At 39.7% G+C, this 27,500-nt stretch overlaps 1 protein-coding gene across 1 annotated transcript in view; it reads right to left on the reverse strand.

Annotated features, from left to right (window-relative positions):
- Positions 1-27,500, reverse strand: part of LOC144960091 (ammonium transporter Rh type B-B-like) — a 37,967-nt gene that overhangs the window by 350 nt on the left and 10,117 nt on the right. The window contains exons 7-8 of the mRNA XM_078893041.1: positions 9,178-9,314; positions 1-2,013 (exon numbers count right to left, since the gene is read on the reverse strand). The exon at positions 1-2,013 is cut by the window's left edge and continues 350 nt beyond it. Coding sequence (XP_078749167.1) covers positions 1,865-2,013; positions 9,178-9,314 — 286 coding nt within the window. The 3' untranslated portion in view covers positions 1-1,864. The remainder of the gene's footprint in view (positions 2,014-9,177; positions 9,315-27,500) is intronic.

Consider the following 27,500-nt stretch of genomic DNA (forward strand, 5'->3'; position numbering starts at 1 on the left):
TGATACAATTTAGTGAGAACTATTCATAAGAATGGCTGGCAAAAAAAAGATCATTGAAAAAGAGTTAAGTTATTTTCGTTCTAACGATATGCGCTTGGCAGTATAACGGACCAACTCACAACACTTTGTGTAACCTTGAACGTTTATAGTCTGGTTAATGCAGTTTATGGAGAATTACTCATAAACGTGGGTGATAAAAAAAATAACACAAAGAGTTGAGTGACGTCAACTTCATAATATCTTTCGATAGAATGAATTTGAGATCACTCATATCTTTGTAATAGGATTCAATAGTCTGATGTCACGTCAGCCCAGCAACCAGCAGTTGGTTGTAAGGAAAAAAAATCGGTTCTTTTTAATCTCTATGCTGGCTAGAACTTTTCAAATGTCATGTGATCAGAATTAATAATAGTCAAACACATGATTGTATTTATAATGATTTTTTTCCTTTGGATACACTTTTATGCTCCTCAGAGAAACATTTCATAAGGGCGTCCGCCATAGTTCCGTAGTTTAGAGCCAGTTGCAAAGTTACTATGCGTCATTACGAGAGAAGTGACGTCATGACTGTAGAAGCCAATTCATAATTTCTCTCCGTACTCAGGTGTAAAAGTACGACTTGCTGTCTATGACAGTTTAGTAAGGATGATGTGCGTTATACGACCAACCCCATCCCCTCCTCAGGCAAAAAATTAAAGCATTTATAGAGAACTATATCCACTAAAAGTCTTCTGAGTATTTTACAAAGGGTTCCTAGCCATCAGCACCTCTTTACATGCAGTACGAGACATGACGCCTATTAAGCGATATTACGTTTGTTTTGTTTAGTTTTTTTTTTTCTTTTTGCTTTTGTATTTCTTCATTGACAACGCTGTTAATCGCCAGGTACTCATTTTACACCCGATAACATTCTACAAATGTGAGTAAAAGAGCCTGTTCTAGGGATTCAAGTAAAGTGGGATTCGAACATTGGACCATTCGGCCCGAAGGCCGTCTCATCACATTTTTGCTATCATTTTTAATCCGATACTATACCGTTTTAATAGAAAAATAAATAAAATTAACATTCCCTTTACTTATCCGATAGGGGAAATTTGTCTCTTGGGTCTATTCCAAAGGAAGACTGAAATATCTAGATGTTAGCCGCAATGCAATTGATCTAGGGCGAGGTGACTTGCTCTAGGCCACACAGCGTAGCGGCGGGTGATTGAACTCGGTACCTTTCGGGTACGAAGCAAAGACCGTACCGCTGAGCCACGCTGCCCGAAGGGTCACATCAAACATTCAATTTTGAACACCATGTTTAATCAGACAGTGTAGCTATGTGGTCTAGTGGTATGACACTCGACTTCGGATCGAAAGGTCCAGGGTTCGAGTACCTCTCTGGGCGGTGAATAGTTGAGTCCTTGGAAAAGGCTCTTTACTCTCTTTTTCTAGCGTCAACAGATTTAAAATCTGTTCCTTTTTCTCGTTCGTTCAGATGGTAAATCTACTCTCCACCGGATATGCTTCTGTCCTCTGGTGACCTCCCAGTCTCCCGTGTAGCTTACCTCCACATGCTGGTTAGGGCAGTCGATGGCCAGTATGTTCTCCTAAGGTCAGAGAGGGTTGGCTTATTCTGTAGAATGTGTTCAGCAATCATATTTAAAATTAATGATTTTCTGGCCGTTAATAACGTTGTAATATCGCATAACAGGCGTCATGTCTCGTCCTACACGTTAATTGTTCCCGTTGGCTAGGGACCCTCTGTAAAGCTCTGCGCATGTTTAAGTGATATTGCGCTACATAAAAACTCAAATTATTTCTTGATGTTCTTTTAGACATAAAACCTTCTGGAGATTATTGAGCGTGACACGTGACCAAGTTAAAGTTGCTGAGATTCATAGTTATTCTTTGCTGCTTGAGAGATGATATCGCCTTGAGGAAATCCATCTGGAAGAATCCAATTAACTCTATCGTCAAAGAGGTTGCCCTCTTTCGGGGCGTTCCAAATCGGCAGTTTGAGGAAGAGTCCTGAAACCAATGGAGAAAAAAAGCAAAGGTCAGGTCAAAGGTCAAAAGTACATATCAAATTTGATTATGGCATCTTTGAAATTTGCAAAATGTATGAAAAAACAAAAACAACACAAAAATAGAACCCCAAAAAAGCAACAACCGCAACCTCCCCCTTTGTTAATAGGCACATACATCAAAATGAGAAGAAGTAAAAAGAAACAAAAGCACACACAAAAACAAAATAATAAAGACAAAAACACATCACATCACATCAAAAAAAAAAAGGAAAGGAAACATATTTAGACAACCAAAGACAACAAAAAATGATAACAATTGCGACAAGACGGAACCAGGGGGTGTGACTCTAGACACACTAAGCTTGCCAACCCTCGAGTCTCGTAGAGAAAACAGTCACACTAAGATGGCCAACACTCCAGTCTCGTAGAGAGAACAGGCACACCACTAAGATGGCCAACACTCCAGTGTCGTAGAGAGAACAGGCACACTAAGATGGCCAACACTCCAGTGTCGTAGAGAGAACAGGCACACTAAGATGGCCAACACTCCAGTCTCGTAGAGAGAGCAGGCACGCTAAGATGGCCAACACTCCAGTGTCGTAGAGAGAACAGACACACTAAGATGGCCAACACTCCAGTCTCGTAGAGAACAGACACACTAAGATGGCCAACACTCCAGTGTCGTAGAGAAAACAGGCACACCACTAAGATGGCCAACACTCCAGTGTCGTAGAGAAAACAGGCACACCACTAAGATGGCCAACACTCCAGTGTCGTAGAGAGAACAGGCACACTAAGATGGCCAACACTCCAGTCTCGTAGAGAGAACAGGCACACTAAGATGACCAACACTCCATTCTCGAAGAGAGAACGATCCCATACATCTATTTCGCAAAACAGTCAAAAAATAACACTCTGCAATAAACATTCAAATCTACATTAACAAATCAATAAAACAGATACTCGACTAGGCTTCATCACACCGACTATTTCTACCAGCCATTTCCAAGAACAAACACATGCAAATATAGCGTTTTCCCCTCGAACATTACGTGAATTGAACAACCTAGCACATGATATAATAAACGCGAATGGCAAAAAGCAATAACAAAGACACGAGTGAAGTCAACTTCGATCTATATTTAGACAGATTGAAGTTTACGTCACTCGAGTCTTTGTTATTGTTTTTTTTTTTTTTTTTTTTTTTTTTTTTTTTTTTTTTTTTTGCCATCCACGTTTACGAGTAACTGTATTAACCAGACTATAAAAGTTCAAGGTTACACATAGTTTCGTGTGTTGGTCCGTTATACTTCCGGATGGCAATGTTGTGAGCTTCTTAGCCACTTGCATACTATCTGTACCATCAAATGGGTGACTAGTTATCACACGATTTTCACGATCATATTATAAATGTTGAAGTTTACAAATAGATTTCTGTGTTTGTTCTATTGATTAAGCGGTAGAACAGTGGGTATTTTACTTAGACGCTTACCGTCGATGGAAAAACATATAAGTAGATCGGTATGTTTACAAATCACTGCCATTGTTTACATTATGGATGTCCGACAGGCGTGGTTATCTAGGTGTTTATTTTACCAAATATATATTCAATTATAGATAGTGAGCGCTTGGCTGAATAAACTCACAACATTGTCATCCGGAAGTATAACGGACCAACACACAAAACTAAGTGTAACCTTAAACGTTTATAGTCAGGTTAATACAATTCAGTGAGAATTGGATTCAATAGTATGATGTCACGTCGCCCAGCAACGGCGAGCAGCGTGGTTCTAAAACAAAGAAAATTGGTACTTTTTATTCTTCGTGCTGGCTAGGACTTTTTCACATGTCATATTGATCAGAATGTATAAAAGTCAAAACAGGATCATATTTTTTTATGCTTTTCTCCTCTGGATACACTTTTATGCTCGTCGGAGAACTATTTCATAAGGGCGTCCGCCATTGTTCCGATAGTTTAGAGAAAGTTACTAAGTTACTATGCGTCATTACGAGGGAAGTGACGTCACGACTGTTGAAGGCTATTACTCATCAACACGGATGGCCATAATAAATATTTATTTTTTTAAAAAACAAAGATAAAAAAAACAATAGCAAAGATCAAATTCATTCTATCTATAAGAATCAATAAGCTTGTTTGAGACGGGGGTGGGGGATGGGGATCACAGTTCTGGATTGGACGTGTCACATAACAACGTCTTGAAAACAAGATAAATACTATCATAGATGCATTGTCAAGAGTAATTTACGAAGTTATTACTGTCATTATTTTCACTTGAATGACTCATATTATGCAAGAATGATCACGGTATATATAGGGCAATATCCACTAAATGTGCTCAAAGCGCTTTACAAAGGGTCCCTGGTCAACAGCAACATTAAAACATGTAGGACGGGACATGTCGCCGTTTATGCGGTATTACATTTTTTCCGACAGGCACAACGCTGTTAACGGCCAGGAACTCATTTTACACCTGAGTACAGTGAAAGAATGTGAGTAAAGAGCCTTCTCCAAGTTGTGTAAGGCAGGGGGGGGGGGATTTCCACACCCAGGTTAATTCCACACCCACATTCAATATATCAACCTCTTCGCAGGAAGATTTCAAAAAGACCCATTGGAAACTGTTCAAAGTTTTAGCTTAACTGCCTTTGATTTCTATTTCCTGTTTGAAAACAAGAAGCAGCGACTTTTACTACTGTTTAATTCTGACAATTTTTCAAGTTTTTATGAGCCCATTAAAGGTAAGTGCAACACTCATGGTTTTCAAATATGTGACCCATTGTCTCAAATCGGTATTATGTCGGAACGAACCGGATACTTAAATGCAGAATGTAATGTTAAACTGGTCAAAAATATAAATTGTTGGCATTAGCACCCTAAAATATGCTATCCATTCTCCTCAATAAAACATACAAACTCAACACAAGACTGATATTTCTGACTATAAATTCAGTTTTCAACATCTTAACCATCCCGACATAATACCGTTTTGAGGCGAAGGGTCACATATAGCAAAAAGTTAGATTTTCTTCAACTTTGGAGCTCAAGCTAGAAATGCTTAATCATTCATCGGATATGTAAAATTTACCCCCAAACCTTTCTGGATGCCTTGAATAAGTTGCTGTGCCTATTTTATATTCATGAACGTCAGGGAAATTCCACACCCTACAGGTATCGAATTTATCATGTCTTTTTAAAATAAAAATTTGATCAAAATCCTATGTTTTATCTTATCTTACTAAAGGCTTAATATAGGAATTATCCTTGAAATGCCTTATACAATAGTTTATAATTACAGAATCTCATATAGCTTGCATTGTATCATTCACAGACAGTTTTACACAACTTTGAATGTAAGAAAAATATATCAATACGGCAATGTAGAATCGAACAATGCTATCATAGAATACTGGTAATTGATTATTGGTCGTGATCGAATGAATCCTAAATGTACAAATTTCATGGTACAATGAAATATTAATGACAAAAATAATCATGAAAGCAATAACGAAAATAATCATACATAAGTCTCCTTTATATTATCATGATTTTACATTGTTTCAGATGCCATGCATTTTACTTGTCAACATTTACAAACCAGTCTTCAAAATCATGAAAGTAATGGAAAATTTTATCCACATGACAATTTAAAGTTTGATAGGTAAATAAATAAATGGATAAATAGCTAAATTAAACAAACAAATAAATGAATAGATAAAGAAATAAAACTTATCAAAATCAAATTGAATTCAGAAATTAATCAATTATTAATTTTTAATACCTTTTAGTCCTACTTAAATCTCAGAGACTTTGACTCCCTATCAACTAAGATTTTAAATTGATTCAAAGAACATGCATTTTTTGTGTTAAAACAGAGACTATTCCATGTTTTCACTATACGTATAATAAATCAGTTTTGTCTTATTTTGGTCTGAAATCTTGGAAAATATATTTTATATTTGTCGCCTCTGGTATATGTAATCTTGGAAAATGTAAACAAAATCGATGGATTTATTTCATTTATATTATTTATTAACTTGTAGAGCTGAATTAAGTCTCCCCTAATTCTTCTGTATTTGAGATTAGGTGTTAAGCGGGTGTGGAATCGGCCCGGCATAGTTTACTAATTGTTTTCTTAGAAAAGCTTATCATCCAAAATTCTTGGAAGTCTTGGAAGCCTATTATTCTGTTTGAATAATAAGCCTTATTGTGGGCCTACACGATGTTACTTATGTATGCCCGTGCTTCAGAGTTGGATCTAGAATGGATTTCTGTTCATGTTTTTCTCTTTTTTTCTATAGAGATTGGCTAATCATGTTGATAAATTACACGAAAAGACGGTGTCGTATGACTATGCAGATACGGTGAAAGCGGTTGATTTCGTTACATCTGGAGGGATGGGCTGTAAATGTGCTGCCAAATTATACAACCTAATCTGGGGAACAATCCGTGACCATGTCAAGAAAAGATACAGCAGATTGGGAGAAGATTCTTATTGCTTACTCAAATCGCTAGACTAGACCCGGGATCGATCTCCGTCCCTTTGATTGTGAATCGAGTGCTCTACCAACTGAGCTATCGGGACGCCCGCTTAGGTCTTTTGGTCTCATGTCATGGTCTACAAATATTGTTGTTGTGTTCATTTCAGAAGTTAATTATTGTTCCTGATTGTTTCATTCTCCTTTTGCATGCTTGTCATGATGGGTGTGGAATTACCCCAAAATGGTGAATATGCGAATAAAGAGAAAATTTGGAATTTATGAAGTGGCGTTCCTTTTTTTAGATGTTATTTGTACAGAATCCAAGTGTAAATGGCTGTGGGATATTTGTATTCTGTTTGTGTGTTCACCACATCAATAGAAAATCTATGAGAATCAACTGAAAAAGTTGGGTGTGGAATCCCCCCCCCCCCCCCCCCCAACACCTTGCCCTACTCAACTATGCGCCAAGCGAGGCTTGAACCTATGACCTTCCGATCCGAAACGAGTGTCATACCACTAGACCAAATAGACGCACTTACAATGAGTTTTAGGGCCAGTTTTCTGACGTCACACTTTCCTTCCCTATTATTATAACCAATAGCACTGCAACAATAATACTATTCTTATATTGGAAGGTATGTTGGGGGGGGGGGGGGGGGGGGGTCACAATTGCTGTTATACCGAAATCTTGTAATCAAAATAATACTCTAATTGGGTGCATTGATAAGAATAAATTACGATGTTATTATTATCACCATTTTCATTCCAAAGACTAATTATTATGCAAGAGTGATCACAGTATTTGAATGAAATGATGAAGGCATTAAATTCTAACAACCTTACTTTTGCGTAAGAATTATTTATTAACCCATTAGCGGCGAAAAATGAATTCCTTTGAAATCAGCATGTATCAGCATTTGCTATTTTTCTTTATAGTTTTCTTTTGTACGACAGACTAGCTTCATATCCAAAGGGTAACAAGGAATTCATATTGTTTGCTTCAAGCTATGAATAGATACCAGGATGTAGTCCAAACTTTATTTGTCTAATGGCAGGTGCACCTTTATATATCTTACATTTTATGTCTATTGATTGTAGATTTATTGGTTCATTTGTTCACTGATCTATCTATCTATCTATCTATCTATCTATCTATCTATCTATCTATCTATCGAATCTATCTATCTATCTATCTATCTATATATCTATCTATCTATCTATCGAATCTACCTATCTATCTATCGAATCTATCTATCTATCTATCTATCTATCTATCTATCTATCTATCTATCTATCTATCTAATCTATCTATCTATCTATCTATCTATCTATCTATCTATCTATCTATCTATCTATCTATCTAATCTATCTATCTATCTATATTTATCTATCTATCTATCTATCTATCTATCTATCTATCTATCTATCTATCTATCTATCTATCTATTTAATCTATCTATCTATCTATCTATCTATCTATCTATCTATCTATCTATCTAATCTATCTATCTATCTATCTACCTATCTATCTATCTATCTATCTATCTATCTATCTATCTATCGAATCTATCTATCTATCTATCTATCTATCTAATCTATCTATCTATCTATCTATCTATCTATCTATCTATCTATCTATCTATCTATCTATCTATCTATCTATCTATCTATCTATCTATCTATTTATCTATCTATCTGTCTTTATCTATCTATCTATCTATTTATCTCCCTGACTATATATATATATATATATATATATATATATATATATATATATATATATATATGTATATTTTATCTATCGGCCAATCATTGATCTATGCATATATCTATCAATCGATTTATCTACCCATCTATATATATATCGTATATTGCGGTTATAGGATTTCCCGTAATGTGCTTTGAGCACTTTTTTTTTTTGGATATTTCGCTACGTAAAAAATCCAATTCGTTTTGTTTTGTTTATCTTAAACACATACGATGGTCATGAACTTACCAGTGAGAAGCCCAGAGACGATAGCAAAAACCATCTTAAACTTACCAGGGAGAGGAGAGGCCCAGAGACGATAGCAAAAACCATCATAAACTTACCAGTGAGAGGTCCAGAGACGTTAGCAAAAACCATCATCAACTTACCAGTGAAAGGAGAGGCCCAGAGACGATAGCAAAAACCATCATCAACTTACCAATGAGAGGAGAGGCCCATAGACGATAGCAAAAACATCATAAACTTATTAGGGAGAGGAAGGCCCAGAGGCGATAGCAAAAACCATCATCAACTTACCTGTAAGAGGAGAGGCCCAGAGACGATAGTAAAACCATCATAATCTTACCAGGGAGAGGAGAGGCCCAGAGACGATAGCAAAAACCATCATAAACTTACCAGTGAGAGGTCCAGAGACGATAGCAAAAGCGATCATCAACTTACCAGTGAGAGGAGAGGCCCAGGGACAATAGTAAAAACGATCATAAACTTACCAGTGAGAGGCCCAGAGACTATAACAAAAACCATTATCAACTTACCAGTGAGAGGAGAGGCCCAGAGACGATAGCAAAAACCATCATAAACTTACCAGTAAGAGGCCCAGAGACAAAAGCAAAAACCATCAACTTACCAGTGAGAGGAGAGGCCCATAGACGATAGCAAAAACCATCATAAACTTACCAGTGAGAAGCCCAGAGACGATAGCAAAAACCATAGTGACAACGGCAGCGGCTATCTGGTAACCCCCTTGTTCCTCTGGGGACCGACCAGTCAACTCATCGTTCTCGATGCCAATTTCGGGGAACACATCAGCAATACTGAAAAAAACAAAAAAACAACAGGGGTGTCAGATAAAAGGCCTCACCTTTACCCCGGATCTGAACTCGGTAATTTCTCGTGCAAACTGAGTGCTCTATCAACTGAGCTGTCGGGACCACCGCCCATAATACCAGTTTAAGACTATGCGTAACATAGCCGGAGTTTATCCCTGTTTCTATAGCGTGAAAGGGACAATAGGAATTACTTGCTACTCCTTGGATAGGACTCTAATCTGTCGCAAAGCTCTTTTTCCGCATTTTTAAACAGACCCAGCAACCCAATCACTGCTGGGTGGACAGAAAAGGGAGGGGGGGGGGGTCAGAACAAAATCTCGACTGCACCCGAGATAGAACTTCTGTCCCTTTGATTGTGAAGTGAGTGATCTACCAACAAAGCTATCGGACACCCACACACCCCATAGATCTTCTGTCCCTTTGATTGTGAAGTGAGTGATCTACCAACAAAGCTATCGGACACCCAAACACCCCCCCCCCCCATAGATCTTCTGTCCCTTTCATTGTGAAGTGAGTGATCTACCAACAAAGCTATCGGACACCCAAACACCCCCCCCCCATAGATCTTCTGTCCCTTTCATTGTGAAGTGAGTGATCTACCAACAAAGCTATCGGACACCCAAACACCCCCCCCATAGATCTTCTGTCCCTTTCATTGTGAAGTGAGTGATCTACCAACAAAGCTATCGGACACCCAAACCCCCCCCCCCCCATAGATCTTCTGTCCCTTTCATTGTGAAGTGAGTGATCTACCAACAAAGCTATCGGACACCCAAACACCCCCCCCCCCCCCCCATAGATCTTCTGTCCCTTTCATTGTGAAGTGAGTGATCTACCAACAAAGCTATCGACACCCAAACACCCCCCCCCCATAGATCTTCTGGCCCTTTCATTGTGAAGTGAGTGATCTACCAACAAAGCTATCGGACACCCAAACACCCCCCCCCCCCATAGATCTTCTGTCCCTTTCATTGTGAAGTGAGTGATCTACCAACAAAGCTATCGGACACCCAAACACCCCCCCCATAGATCTTCTGTCCCTTTCATTGTGAAGTGAGTGATCTACCAACAAAGCTATCGGACACCCAAACACCCCCCCCCCCATAGATCTTCTGTCCCTTTCATTGTGAAGTGAGTGATCTACCAACAAAGCTATCGGAAACCCCAACACCCCCCCCCCCCCATAGATCTTCTGTCCCTTTGATTGTGAAGTGATGATCTACCAACAAAGCTATCGGACACCCAAACACCCCCCCCCCATTGATCTTCTGTCCCTTTGATTGTGAAGTGAGTGATCTACCAACAAAGCTATCGGACACCCAAACACACCCCCCCCCCATAGATCTTCTGTCCCTTTGATTGTGAAGTGAGTGATCTACCAACAAAGCTATCGGACACCCAAACACCCCCCCCCCATAGATCTTCTGTCCCTTTCATTGTGAAGTGAGTGATCTACCAACAAAGATATCGGACACCCAAACACCCCCCCCCCCATAGATCTTCTGTCCCTTTGATTGTGAAGTGAGTGATCTACCAACAAAGCTATCGGACACCCAAACACCCCCCCCCCCCATAGATCTTCTGTCCCTTTGATTGTGAAGTGAGTGATCTACCAACAAAGCTATCGGACACCCAAACACCCCCCCCCCCCCCATAGATCTTCTGTCCCTTTGATTGTGAACTGAGTGATCTACCAACAAAGCTATCGGACACCCACCCCCCCCCCCCCATAGATCTTCTGTCCCTTTCATTGTGAAGTGAGTGATCTACCAACAAAGCTATCGGACACCCAAACACCCCCCCCCATAGATCTTCTGTCCCTTTCATTGTGAAGTGAGTGATCTACAAACAAAGCTATCGGACACCCAAACACCCCCCCCCCCCCATAGATCTTCTGTCCCTTTGATTGTGAAGTGAGTGATCTACCAACAAAGCTATCGGACACCCAAACACCCCCCCCCCATCTCTTCCTTTCATTGTCTATGATATTAACAAGCTATCGATCACCACAAAGCTATCCCCCCAAATCTTCTTCCCCTTTCACTCGAAGTAGTTCTACCCAACATATCGGACATGAGACACCCCAACCATAAGCTATCGAACTCAAACACCTTTCAAATAGTTTCTCCTCATGTATGTGATTCTACCAACAAATATCGACCCCCACACCCCCCCCCATATCTTCTTCCTTTCATTGTGATACCCATGCATCTGACACAAACACGACACCCCAAACTCCTCCGCCCCTCATTTGATTCTGTCCTTACAATAGTGATGAGAAACACCAACAAGATCTCATGACTCCTCAATTTGAGTCCCACCTCCAGAATCTTCTGCCCTTCATGTGAAGTGACTCACCAAACAAAGCTATCGTACCCAAACACCCCCCCCCATATCTCTTCCTTCATGTAATGATGACTACCAAGCTACGACACCAACACCCCCCCCCTATCTCTGTCCTTCATTGTGAGGGACACACAAAGCTATCGCACCCCCCCCCCCTTTTTTCTGTAAATAATATCAATTTTTTAATTATCAACTATCCCAAACACCCCCCCAACCTTTCATTAGAGACACCAAGCGAAAACCCCCATTCGCTCTGATGATACAGCATCGACACCAAACACCCCCCCCCCCCCCATTTTTTATTATTACAAACTAAACCAAAAGTGAGTGATCTACCAACAAAGCTATCGGACACCCAAACACCCCCCCCCCCCCATAGATCTTCTGTCCCTTTCATTGTGAAGTGAGTGATCTACCAACAAAGCTATCGGACACCCAAAACACCCCCCCCCCCCATATATCTTCTGTCCCTTTCATTGTGAAGTGAGTGATCTACCAACAAAGCTATCGGACACCCAAACACCCCCCCCCCATAGATCTTCTGTCCCTTTCATTGTGAAGTGAGTGATCTACCAACAAAGCTATCGGACACCCAAACACCCCCCCCCCCCCATAATCTTCTGTCCCTTTCATTGTGAAGTGAGTGATCTACCAACAAAGCTATCGGACACCCAAACACCCCCCCCCCCATAGATCTTCTGTCCCTTTCATTGTGAAGTGAGTGATCTACCAACAAAGCTATCGGACACCCAAAACACCCCCCCCCCATAGATCTTCTGTCCCTTTCATTGTGAAGTGAGTGATCTACCAACAAAGCTATCGGACACCCAAACACCCCCCCCCCCATAGATCTTCTGTCCCTTTCATTGTGAAGTGAGTGATCTACCAACAAAGCTATCGGACACCCAAACACCCCCTCCCCCATAGATCTTCTGTCCCTTTCATTGTGAAGTGAGTGATCTACCAACAAAGCTATCGGACACCCCCCCCCCCTTTTTTTTTCGTGTAACATAATAGGTGAGTTATTTTCAAAAAGAATAAAAAGGTTGAAAATAGTATACCCATGCCTACTTGTGTGCGTTCAAGCGTGACCGAGGATATTCTAATAATCCCTCACGTTCTTGACACAGAGAAACCACTGACCATGAAGGACGTTTGTCTATTATTACCGCCATCATCTGGACACAACAAACCCTTCGTATTGTTATACTGATACAGTGTATAGTTATTTGTTTATAAAATAATATCCACAACCAGAGGTGTTTAGATCGCCCTAGGTGGTCTAGGGGAAAATGGTTTGGTGATAAATGTGACCAAGCGAATCGAAACGGTATTATGCCGTGGGGGAGGGGGGACAGGGCTGGACAGTTGATACTGTTATCTTTTAGATCCAACAAAACCATAATATATATGCTAACACACACAAACACACGCACACACATATATATTATATATTTATATATATATATATATATATATATATATATATATAATATACATATATATACATATATAAACTCAATATATAAACTATTATATATATAAACTCAAAACCTTTCTATCCCGAAATATAACGGACCAACACACAAAACTATGTGTAAACTTGAATGCTTTTATAGCCTGGTTAATACAGTTTAGTGAGAAATACTCACAAAACGGATGGCGAAAAAACAATAACAGAGACTTGGGTGACGTCAACTTAATTATGTCTATATATCAATATCAAAATTATTCATATAACTCACTTACTTAAACCAATAACAAAGAAAGATGTATCCATGGTTCTATTTAAGTAAAATACTCACTGTTCTACCAAACAGAACACTCCTATCAACACTGAAAAAAAAACGTGTAACCTTCAAGAGTATATTGGAGTTTGTTGGAGGGAATTTCGTGAGAACAAATCACCAAACTGTGTAAAAACAATAACAAAGAGCAGATTTAACTTCAATTTTATTCAATCTATTATTTGTAAGCAACTCGCTCTGTCTGACTGTTCGGTATTAAGGGCTCGTTACAAATCCTGTATTTTGATTGGTCAAAATCAACTGGTAATGGGGATGGCCTTTATATATATATATATATATATATATATATATATATATATATATATATATATATATATATATTCATACATATAATATGCGCTTGGCTAAGAAGCTCACGACATTGCCATCCGGAAGTATAACGGACCAACACTCAAAACAACATAATATTTCAAGTGTAATTATGATCAAATTCTGGAATATTGTTTCTAGCATTCGCACTCATCAGGAAGTGAAAGTGAAAGTAGATTGTTGTGTATATTTTACTTTTTCGGTTTCGCCATTATGGTGGTTCATAATTACATAAAAAGGGCTTTGATTTTATGTCTGTATGAAGATGATAGTTCGTTTCTTTTATTGAGTGTTGCCATGTTCGGTTTTGTGGTGATGTAGAATTTTTCTTACAAGCAGAAGTTGCAAATCTTAGAAGAAGGAGAGTAAGACTGTGCTCTGGAGATGTTTTTTCACGTAAGGCTGTGTTGTATATTTTTTCTTTGAGATTTCAACTGTGTTCGGTTAGTGTAGTAGAATGTCGTTTGTGTATGATTTTGAAGGAATATGTATTCGGGTTGTATCTGGTTTTGAATGGACACTCAGTGAGGCCAATGTATGTTTCTTGTTTTGGTATGTCTGGGATTGTAACTGTGGCTTGATAAATAACGTTTTGAAACGAGCTAACATATTATTGTGTGAGAAAGAACTAAAGAATGAAAGAGGGAGAGAGAGAGAGAGAGAGAGAGAGAGATAGAGAGAGAGAGAGGGAGAGAGAGAGAGCAGGTTTTGAAAACACTTACTATATTGTACCACGAAAACATATTGTCCAGCAAGATTTGAACTCTTGACCTTGTGAATGAAAGGCAACTTGACCACTGGACAATCGGACTGTCTAATTACAGGTTTCCCAAAGACCCCTCCTCTCCACCACCCAGTGGTCACAAATTCTTCCTTCATTGTCTCCAATCTTTACAGAATTCTAAGTCATGAAATCTACTGTGCGATCACAAAAGTACCTGTCTGAAGGATTTCTATAGATAGAAAGACGATGACGTCACTCGAGTATTTTTTATTGGTTTTTTATTTATTTATTTTTATTTTTTATTTTGGTGCCATTCACATTTGTGACCCTACGCCTTGCAGCGGTATTAAGTCGGGATTTGGAAAACGAAGAAAACCGGTTTTAAAGTGGAAATGGTCAAAATGATCAAATTTCAGTTTTTGGTTGTTTCATAAACTACATTAATTTTTCTACATGAAAACATAATAATTCATCATAAGTATTGACGATAAGTTATATATATTTAAAGTTTAAAAAAGCAACTATCAGTGAAACATTCAACACAAGAGTTGACTTTCTCTCAGAGAGCCACCATTTCCAAGGCTGCACTTGCCAATAATAGCTAATAACTAATAACAAATACTTTGACCTCAAACTTTAGTTTCGTTGGTTTTTAAAGTTCGTGTTGCTCTACTTACCAATTGATGCACTTTTACCTCTCTCTATCTCTCTCTCTCTCTCTCTTTCTCTCTCTCAAACACACACACACACACACACACACACACTACAACCACCACCACCGCATCTTCATCACGACCACTACTACAACAATCACCATCACCACCACATCATCACTGCCACTACTACTTCAACCACCACCACCACATCATTATCACTACTACTACAACCACCACTACCACACCATCATCACTATCACTACTACTACAACTACCACCACCACATCGTCATTACTACTACAACCACTACCACTACATCATCACTACTACTACAACCACCCACACCACATCATCACTACTACTACAACCACTGCCACTACTACAACCACAGTCACACAACCACCACCACCACATCATTATCACTACCAGTACTACTACTACAACAGCCATTATGACATCATCATCATCATCATCATCATCATCATCATCATCATCATCATCATCATCATCATCACTACTACTACTACTACTACTACTACTACTACTACTACTACTACTACTACTACTACTACTACTACTACTACTACTACTACGACTACTACTACTATAACCACCAACACAACATCATCCTCACTACTATCATTATGTTTTGGAGCTTTTCTTCACTTGGAATAAGGAAACTTTGGGGTTGTATATGGCAATGTGTTCATATATCAGAAAATAGTTGTAATCATTTATCTGTTTAGATCTATACAATATGTCAACACAATACCAAATATCATCCCAATTCCCTTTTTGTGTGTGCGGAAATTCCTCTTTCGGCATTAAAATTTCTCCGAGTGGTGTCTGAAATTCCTGTGAGTCAAATGGAAAATTGGCGTCTCTGCAAATTTTACTACTCTCGTCAAATTTTCAATGCCCGTATCTGAGGAGTTATTTTTGCCCATTGATTTGATTATGTGTGAAAATGGTGCCTACTTCAACGTTGTATTTCTCAAAACTCTCCCTGCTTCAAAAGGTCATAGTTGGGCAATGAATAATCAGAATTTTATAAATTTGGGATCAAAATTGTAAGCATAATATAAGCTATGATTGGGTAACAAAAACCCTAAATTGAAAAATCCGACTTAATACCGTTTTGAGGCGAAGGGTCACATTTATTAGTAATTCTCACTAAACTGTATTAGCCGGACTATAAACGTTCAAGGTTACACATTGTTTTGTGTGTTGGTCCGTTATACATCCGGATGGCAATGTTGTGAGCTTCTTAGTCAAGGGCATACTATCTCAAGCGGAATATGTTAGATCTGGCGGAAAGCACTTTGCCATAGACAAGAGTCCTTCCAAATGTTAGCAATCAATTGCGAATAGCCATTTACACGATATAGAAACCGGGATAAACTCTGCTCCATGGTAGGTGCCAGTAAGGGATGGCTATGAAGGACTGCGTTGGATTTAGACTGGACATGTAAGTATGGGTGTTAGGGTCACATGCCATTTAATACCAGGACAAAACGACTGGTCACATTTAATAACAGCATGGGAAATGATATTGTGAAAGTCATATAGATAGTATGAAGTTGACGTCACTCAGGTCTGTGTTATTGCTTTTTGCCATCCATGTTTATGAGTAATTCTCACTAAACTGTATTAACAAGGCTATGAACGTTCATGGTTTTACATAGTTTTGTGTGTTTGTCAGTAATACTTCCGGATGGCAATGTTGTGAGCTTCTTAGTCAAGCGCATACTATCTATAGATAGTATAAAGTTGACGTCACTCATGTCTTTGTTATTGTTATTTGCCATCCACATTTATGAGTAATTCTCACTAAACTTTATAATCCAGACTATAAAAGTTCAAGGTTACACATAGGTTTGTGTGTGTGTGTCCTTTATACTTCCAGATGACAATGTTGTGAGCTTCTTTGCCAAGCGCATTCTATCTATAGGCACGGAAAGACGAAATAGAATAGAATCCTGTTTCAAAAGATATTTCAAATAAATGTGGCCTTGGGTGTGAAGTTGCTTGAAACCCATACAATAGAGGTGTGGAGATAAAGACTTTTTTTTTCTTTTCATCTTTCTTTCTTTTTATTTTTGTATGTGGGTGGGGGGTGGGGCGGTGGAGGGGAGGGAGGGGTTGGGAAGGGGGTGTGCCGTGAACGAGTTTCTATGGATATCTGTGGTCCTCATTATTATTATTATTATTATTATTATTATCATTATTATTATTATTATTATTATTATTATCATTATTATTATTATTATTATTATTATTATTATTATTATTATTATCATTATTATTATCATCATTATTATTATTATCATTATTATTATTATTTTTATTATTATTATTTATTATTATTATTATTATTATTATTATTATTATTATTATTATTTATTATTATTATTATTATTATTATCATCATTATTATTATTATTATTATTATTATTATTATTATTATTATTATTTTTTTTTATTATTATTATCATTATTATTTTCTTTCGAGGTTGAACGGATTATAAATGTGTGCTAAAGCTTTTTCGCCTTTGTGGTCCCCCTCGTGGATCTTTACCTTGCAGTTGGTGAGGGGGCTTGAGGCACACGGGAGGGCAAAGGTGTAAATCCCGGTCGACCGTCAAGAGACCATCCCGAGTATCGAGCCAACGAGCCACATGAGCTGCTCGCCCCGGTGTGTGACTAAATTTGATCCAAACCCGGTGCCCGAATAGCAGCCCTATCCCGGGCGCCACACTATTATCCTTATGTCGAGTCCCAATCAGTCCCGTCAATGGCGAAGCGGTCTGCCGCCTAGCCAAATAATACCGCGTTCGTGTCGCCAGGGTCGTCGGCACGTCCGAGAAAAAAGCAAACGTCCCATGCATCAATCGATTCGCGGCCTGCCGATCGGAAAATGCGACGGCGGGGATGGCGAACTGACGCGTATATTGTCCCTGAACGTCGAGAGCCAGAGTATGGCAAAAAATGAGCTTTTATCAAAGCTATTGGCCGTTCACTGCGTAGATATCCTCCTGTTACAGAAGACCCACCTTTATTCAGGCGCGCAATCTTCCCGATTCCAGATCCCAGGCTATACGGTGGTCCAACGCGAGGACACTTCGAGGCTCAAAGGAGGGGTTAGCGTTTACGCTAAAGAGCCATCGAAGGTAAGGGTCATTGAGAGCGTAACGGACAGCAATGGGGTGAACCGAATTTCCGTGGAAGTAGGTGGACTGTGTTTGCATAATATTTACAAACCACCTAGAGCGACTTGGACTACACCACCGTTACCGGTGGTCAGCCATCCTTCCATCTGTCTGGGAGACTTTAATAGCCACCATCACGAATGGGGCTACCGAGACTGCAACGAGGCAGGAAGACAACTCCGCTCATGGATGGACTGTAATGATCTACACCTAGTGTACGATCCTACAGCCAAGGGTACCTTCCGGGGTACCCGCCATAAGAAGGAGTATACTCCAGACCTCACCTTTGTAACGAAAGGCGCGAACGGTGAACCGCTGCAGGTGAAGCGGACAGTCCTCGGGGACTTTCCGCATAGCCAGCACAGGCCGGTTCTTGTCACAGCTGGGGTGACAATACCGAGGGTGCAGTCTCTCCCACTTTGCAGATGGAATTTCAGGAAGGCTGACTGGGAGGAATTCAGTTCCTATATCGAGCAGGTCTGCCCTGCCATTCCTCCCAAGTCCAAGAATATAACCAGATTTAGTAGGCTACTGGTTAAGAGCGCTCAACGCTCTGTTCCACGGGGCAAACGGAAATTCTACAACCCTTGCTGGACAGCAGAGTCTGAAGAGCTGTACCGAGAGTACCAGCAGACCCAGTCCCAGGACACAGCCGATAGACTACTTCAGTCTCTGGCAGAGGGAAGGAAGCAACGGTGGCAGGAGACCGCGGAAAGTCTCGACTTTACACACTCCAGCCGCCACGCTTGGCGTTTGATAAAGAAATTGGACCCAGATCGGAATTTCGCGAAGGCTGCACCGGAATGCGAGGCAGACACAATTGCCAAGAATATTAAGAACCGTAGCAAGCGGGTCCCTAATCAGGCTTTTGAGCGCGGTGTCCGCAAGGCGTACCGTACGATTTTGGACTCGCTACCTGCGGAGGAGTCGGACTGGACGGCCCCGTTCAGTCCCCGAGAAGTGGGTGCAGCCATTAGCGAAGTGAAGAACGGCAAAGCAGCTGGGATAGATGGTGTATATCCCGATATGGTGACGCATCTGGGCCCCAGGGCACGGGCCTGGCTAGCAGAGACAATGTCTGACATCCTTGCAAAAGGAAAGCTTTCAAAAGTGTGGAAGCATGCGAAGATAGTTGCCATCCTGAAGCCAGGGAAGCCGGCGAAGGAGGCAGACAGTTACAGACCCATATCGCTGCTGAGCTGTCTTTACAAATTGTTGGAGCGTGTTCTATTAAACCGATGGGGGCCGGTCCTAGACGCTGCCCTGCCACCTGAGCAGGCAGGCTTCAGGGAAGGGAGGTGCACCACGGAGCAGGTCATTGCCCTTACAGAGCATATTGAGCACGGGTTCGAGAGAAAACAGCAAACCGGTGCTGTGTTTATAGACCTAGCAGCGGCGTACGATACGGTCTGGTGCGATGGGTTAATGCTCAAACTTGCAAAAATCATAAGGTGCAAAAAGACCTTGAAGTTGTTCTCTTCGATCTTAGGGGAAAGGCAATTCCACGTCGCGCTGGGAGACGTCACGAGCAAAGTTAGGAAATTGAAGAATGGGGTACCTCAGGGGTCGGTACTTGCGCCAATGTTGTTTAACGTTTACATTAGCGATATGCCGAACACTTCCTCCCTGAGGCTGGGATACGCAGACGACTGGGCACTCGTTACTCAGAGTAAAGTGTGGACCCGTCTCGAGAGCGTACTCAGCGAGGACGTCACCAGACTCAAATCCTACTCTGACAAGTGGTACCTGAAGATGAACACTTCAAAAACCGTGGCCACTGCATTTCACTTATGCAGTGGTTGGCACACCCGTAAACTGAATGTCCTAGTCGGGGACCAGCCACTCCCATATGAGCCGCGTCCAAAATATTTAGGGGTGACGTTGGATCGCAGTCTTACCTATCGGGTTCATCTCGAAGGGGTTGCCCGGAAGATAGAGAAGCGGAATAGTCTTCTGAGGAAGCTGGCGGGATCGACTTGGGGCGCTAGCCAAGCGCTCCTGAGAACATCCGCCCTGGCACTATGCTATTCCACCGCGGAGTATTGCGCTCCAGTGTGGGGTAGAAGCAGAAACGTTGAGAAGGTGGATGTAAAACTTCGCAAGTCGATGCACATAGTGTCGGGAACGCTAGCAACAACCCCTAGAGAATGGGGCCCGGTAATGGCAGCGATCCAGCCCCCCGATGTCCGGAATGAACGGTGCCCCCGTTTCGAGCCGAAATAAGTCCCGGCAACCCTTGTACGCAGAATCCCTGACTACGGACAGAGCTGCACATACGAGATGGAAGTCGGTTTGGACGAATTCAATCCCTCGTGGGGGCGGGGACCTACACTCCTCTAAGCTTGGTGAGAAGTTGCCAGGCTTTGATACCAGTAAGAGGAGACACTGGGTAGCTGCGAATCGGCTTCGGTCGAGGAGCTGCCTAACGGCCGGTGCGTTACATCAGTGGGGTCTAACTTCCTGTCCAATATGTCCACGCTGTGGGCAAGAACCCGAAACGGCAGAGCATCTAGTCGAAAGGTGTGTTGTGACGATGCTACCAGGCGGGTTCGCGACGGTGCACGAATGCGGACCGGACTTTGCTGATTGGGTCGATCGTCATAACATAATAGTGTGAACCATAAGAAGCAGCTGCTGCCTTTGTGGTCTTGCGGTATCACACTCGATTTCGGATCAGAATGTCCTGGGTTTGAGCCTCGCTCGGAGCATAGTTGAGTCCTTGGAAAAACGCTCTTTACTCACATTCTCTGAACGTATCCAGGTGTAAAATGACTACCTGGTCGTTAACAGCTTTGTATTTGTCTTTTAAAAAATATGAAAATATCGCCTGACAGGCGTTTTGTCTTTGTCTGCATGTCACGTGTTGCAGTTGGTCAGGGACCCTTTGTAAAGCGCTTCGAGCACGTTTAGTGAATATTGCCCTAAACAAAATCTCACGTGTCATCTGTAGAGCTATTCAGCGTTTGCTAGAAGGAAGATATAGAGGAGATTATGGTAAGTCGACCCAAATCCGTACTGGTTTTTTTTCTATACCTCCAATATGCTTCAACATTCTTGACGTCACTTCCTTCGTAATGACGCATAGTAATTTAGCAACTGGTTCTAAACCATGGGAACAATGCCGGACTCGTTTATGAAGTACTTCTCCGACGAGCATAAAAGTGTGTGTGTGTGTGTGTGTGTGTGTGTGTCATATATAAATCAATTTTACAAAATTCAATATGCTCTCCAAATGACCCCTAGTTTGAATTTCTATGTAGATGCATATAAAGGAATAAATATAGAATTAAGAATTAATAGCGACACTTTTATATTAATTTTTCTTATGGCCTCTAGTCCGAACTTCCAATCATATTGGAACCAGCATTTTGGCATCAAACTTTTGTTCCTTAATGGTGACATGTCGTACTTTATGTTATGGGTTAGAATAAGACCCCCACTTTGGAGTAGAATAAGACCCCCACTTTGGAGTAGAGTAAGACCCTCACTTTGGAGTAGAATAAGACCCTCACTTTGGAGTAGAATAAGACCCCCACTTTGGAGTAGAGTAAGACCCCCACTTTGAAGTAGAGTAAGACCCCCACTTTGGAATAGAGTAAGACCCCCACTTTGGAGTAAAAAAATCAACAACCCACTTTGGAGTACAATAAGACCCCCACTTTGGAGTAGAATTTAAAAAACCCACTTTGGAGTACAATAGGACCCCCAATTTGGAGTAGAATAAGACCCCCGATTTCCAAAGACTCAAAACAGATATGTAATCAACACTGGCTTCCCTACTCATGACAAACTCGTATCGAAAGATTTGGCCAGAAAGTTTGACTTCAAATGTTGATTGATTTAAATGACCCTCATCCTGGCAAAAACTCTCAAACCTGGGACTTCGGAAAGTCTACTACCAAATTCCTTGAAGTCCCAGGTGTGAGTGTTTTTGCCAGGATGGGCGTCATTTAAATCAATCGATATCTGAAGGACGAGTTTTCTGGCCAAATTTTTAAGTATGAGTTTTTTCCAGAGTACAGCAGATAAAAGCTGACGTGTACACATATTAAGGGCTGATATCCGAACATCCTTATGAGCCTAGTTTAACACATTGTTGTAATGGACAATATTTTGCGTCTTTTTTTTTTAGATTTCCTTTACAATATAATAATTGGCCCATATTGAATTGGGTTATCAGACCTGCAAATAAGGGCACGTCGATAGCAGTTGATAAGACCAAACTGTCATCGCCCCCTTAGATATCACAAGGACTCATATTTCTTAGTTTACATTTTTGTAAAATTGAGCTTTATATAGCGCAATATCTACTAAATGTGCTCAAAGAGCTTTACAAGGGGTCCCTGGTCAACAGCAACATTTAACATGTAGGACGGGACATGACGCCTGTTATGCGATATTATAATTTTTCGGACAAAGACAACGCTGTTAACGACAGGTACTCATTTTACATCTGAGTACGGTGAGAGAATGTGAGTAAAGAGCCTTTTCCAAGGACTCAACTATGCGCCGAGCAAGGCTCGAACCCAGGACCTTCCTATCCGAAAGCGAGCGTCATACCACTAGACCATATTACAGTCACATTGGATCATAGGAACAATTCCATAGTTAACTTTTTCCTTACCAACTATAGGAAAACCGTCACATCCGTGACGATACAACCAATATTTTTACTTATTCAAATATCTTTTGTACACATCGTGAAATTTAAAGAAAATGAACAGTGTGTTGTAGAGCATGTTTTGCTAAAGAACTATGACTATGTATCGCAAGAATTTTACTGCTATTGTGTTTGAGTGATAAAAAAAAAATATTTTTTGTGTTAGTTGGGTGTGACGTTTTTGGGGAAATCCTGAAAATGACTGGTAAGGAGAGGATTAAATTATGCTTGATTAGGTTATTAGATATCTCAAAAAGAAGAAGAAAAAAAATCGGTCTTCCTGCGAAAAGAGCAACTCGACCGAATTTGCTCTTGTCCTAGTTGAGGATGACAACAAACAAAATTGATTCCAATCAGCGTTTACACCCAAACTTGTTCATATTATCGCTCATTTTGGTACAAAAAACTAGTAAGTTTCTAAACTGTTTTACAGCATGAATTCAATTATATCATTTCCAAATACTGAATTCCTAATGCAACAATCTGAAACATGAGAAGCCTGAGTTAGCAGATAATATGTTTTATTAAAAGAAAATAATTGTTATTATTATTATTATCTTACTTCAATTTATTCTCATAACAGTTGTGTGAAAGATTGCCACGGAGATAAACTCTAGCGTGTTTTTTTATTCTATTCATGACAATTTTATGGCCTTCAGATCTCAATAGAACCGCCATTCATAGCCACAAAATACACGGTCGAACTTTAAAGGCTTGATATTATTCCAATAACCGATACCAAAAAAAAAAAAAAAAAGAAAAAAGAGTAAAAGATTAACTTGACATAGTGCTACTGTCCTTATTTCGTAGCCAGAAGGTAGTAAATTTGATTCTCCCCAACCCCCCCCCCCCCCCCCTCGTGGAGATTTATGTCTATTAGCAACAAGTCACCAAGTAGGCATGTGGTAATCGGTCTTCAATATGAAACACATTCTTCTTCTTCTTCTTCTTCTTCTTCTTCTTCTTCTTCTTCTTCTTCTTCTTCTTCTTCTTCTTCTTCTTCTTCTTCTTCTTCTTCTTCTTCTTCTTCTTCTTCTTCTTCTTCTTCTTCTTCTTCTTCTTCTTCTTCATTGTATCTACAAGTGTGGAAACAATGCACTTAATAATAATAATAATAGAAAAAAATGATCAAAATTTACCGATGTTATCTCTACAACCACATGAAGGCATTGCCTTTGTACAGACCCTCAAGATAATAAATATTTTCATGGATGAATAGTGAACGTTATATTCTTTTTTCTGTTGTTTTTTGTTTCAATATTTAAAAAAAAAAATTAGACAAAAAGACCTGGAAATTTCGGTTTGCTGAATAAGAACTCGGAAGAGCTACAACAAGTTATAATATGTGTGTGTGTGTGTGTGTGTGTGAGAGAGAGAGAGAGAGATAGAGAGAGAGAGAGAGAGAGAGAGAGAGAGCGAGAGAGAGAGAGAGAGAGAATAAGTTGGAGTGAAATATCTGTTCAATGTTACAGTTATCATATAACGTTATAACAAGTGTAATTAAATGACAAATTACCATATTTATGGACAATAATGATCTATTATTATTATTATTATTATTATTATTATTATTATTATTATTATTATTATTATTATTATTATTATTATTATTATCATCATCATCATCATTATTATTATTATTATTATTATTATTATTATTATTATTATTATTATTATTATTATTATTATTATTATTAATATGGAACACGAACGTGATGATATCCAGAAACTGGTTTCAATCTCATTGGAAGTGTAGAACCACACTCCCCGTGGACGACATACACAACTTATGTAACTATTCTTATTAGGTTAGAGTGATGGTACCTTGTTTTCTAGTCTAACTAAATGCTGGTCGTCAATAAAGATCATCCGTCATCGCTCTTTTACGTTCCGTCATCCTAAGAATCTGCCCATAAAAACGTGCTACTAAAATAGTTATGTCACCTTGTGATTCAATATGTAATCTATTCATTATTTGTACTCCGAAGATTTGCGAACTGATTACATACACACTTCCAATGAGTTTGGAATCGGTCTCGCGGGTCTTATTTGTATTCTTAGTATTTTGTCCATGCTCAACGTCTTTATCCGGAAGACGGCAGAGGACGGCAGTGCCGGGTCGTCAGTGTCTGTCTATGGCGTGGGTTAGACCTATCAACCAGTAGATTTTTTCTACATATGTGACCCCTCGCCTCAAAACGGTATTAAGTCGGGATGGTTAAGATGCTGAAAATTGAATTTATAGCCATAAATATCAGATTTAGGTTGAGTTTAAATGTTTTATAGAGGGGAATGATTACATATTTCAGGGTACCAGTACCAATAAATCAACACTTTGACCAGTTTAGCATCAATTTTGGCTTTTGTGTATCTGGTTCATAATACCGTTTTGAGACGATGGGTCACCTATCAGAAATTTCTGGATTCAGATGAGGCCGAATTAATCTCTGAAGAACTAAAAAAATACTGCAATGCTCTCCGTACTAAAGTCACAACAATATCTTGACAGCCTCAAAACTCTGGCCCAGGACCGTGACCAATGGAAACAATTAACAACATGGATGGAGAGAGCAGCTATACTCATCGACTATGACTGAATCACACAATTCTCAGCAAGCGTCATTCGGACTGCGAAGCTTACTACTTACTTACTTACTTACTTACTTACTTACTTACTTACTTACTTACTTACTTACTTACTTACTTACTTACTTAATTACTTTTTGACCATTCAAAATATGGAATTTGTGACACAGCCTGACACGTGCTCGGACAAACATAGTTGGTTGTTTATAAACAGTGACATGAATGATCATTGTTATTGTTTTTATACCGCAAAATGGATGACTAGTTATCACACGATTATCTCGATCAGATTATGAACGTTTAAATTTACACATAATTTTGTGTGTAATCAAGAGCGTGTAGGTAACGATTGTTATGTTACCAAGAGCTCTCACTTCCCGCTTTTGGTGAAGCCACGCATTTTCCGTCTTCTACTCGTATTTTCTTCATTGTATCAGTAAGCCTAGCGCGCATGATACACGCGGAGCACACCCACCTCGCTGCCTCGCCTGGCACGCGACAATAGCATTGCAGTTAAGAGAAGTGAGAGCTCTTGGTAACTACGTTACCCTACACACTCTTTGGTGTAATGTGCTATTGATCAAGCGGTAGAACAGTGGCTATTTTTCTTAAACACATACCATCGATGGTAAATCCTATGTAGTTTGCTGTGTCTACCAATCACAGCCATTGTTTACATTATGATAATTGTCCGAGAGGCGTGGTTATCTACCTGTCTATTCCTACGATATGATTTCAAAGTACTATCATTCATGAATATGCACTAAATGTGCTCAAAGCGCTTTACAAGTGGTCCCTGGTCAACAGCAACATTTAACATGTAGGACGGGACATGACGCCTGTTGCTGGTGACCAGGGACCCCTTGTAAAGCGCTTTGAGCAAATTTAGTGGATATTGCGCTATATAGATAGTATGTGCTTGGCTTATAAGCTCACAACATTGCCATTCGGAAGTATAACGGACCATCACACAAAACTTTGTGTAGCCATGATCGTTTACAGTCAGGTTAATACAGTTTAGTGAGAATTACTCACAAACGCGGATGGCAGAAAAAATAACAAAGACCCGAGTGACGTCAACTTTGAACTATCTATAAGGCTCAATTTCAAAATTTTTAAATTTATTTTTTATATTAACGAGGATATAAATTTCACAAAAACAGTTGATACAGATCAAGTGACGAGGACAGTTATTCAGTCATGACCTTTTATTTAGTATACTATTCCCTTTATCAAGTCGTTTTTCACCGTTGAGTGAACTCAAGGCTATCTAATGCCCGGGTGATAAAATGACAAAGTTGAAAATGCCCGGTGACTTCTGAAGATAGTTGAAAATATTTCATAGTACGCGAACCATACTTTTTTTTAAAACAAATATTTGTAGATAGAGGGTGACGACACAAACATTATTTGAACATTTCTTCAAAAAACTGGAGCATAATATCAAACACAATGTGAAAGTTAATGCGAGCTTCAATTTAATATACGAAAACAAATAAAATGGACGTTTCGGGTTTCCCCTTTATCAACAAAACAGGATGAATGAAACACTATACAGACAAATGCCACTACCACGTTATCTCATTCGTCTGTAGTATTTCATTCATAATGTTTTATTGTTGATAATTTCCATTTTTATATGTTTTCGTGTAGTAAATCGAAGCTTACATTCAATTTCTCATTGTTATTTATCTCTTCGAGCTTCGAGCAGCAACATTTACATTACTAAATATCAAGCACAAGACAATTTTGGCTCAAAAACCATCATAACTCAACATTAAAACAGAGATAAAACGGTAATGGGAGCGATCTATATTCATGTTTTTGTCCAACCAAATCATCAATCACATGATTTGTTGCTGTCCAACGATTG

This window comes from Berghia stephanieae, chromosome 14 (genome assembly GCF_034508935.2).
Source record: "Berghia stephanieae isolate SIO BIC M18660-M18661 chromosome 14, UCSD_Bste_1.3, whole genome shotgun sequence".
Taxonomy (NCBI): Eukaryota; Metazoa; Mollusca; class Gastropoda; order Nudibranchia; family Aeolidiidae; genus Berghia; species Berghia stephanieae.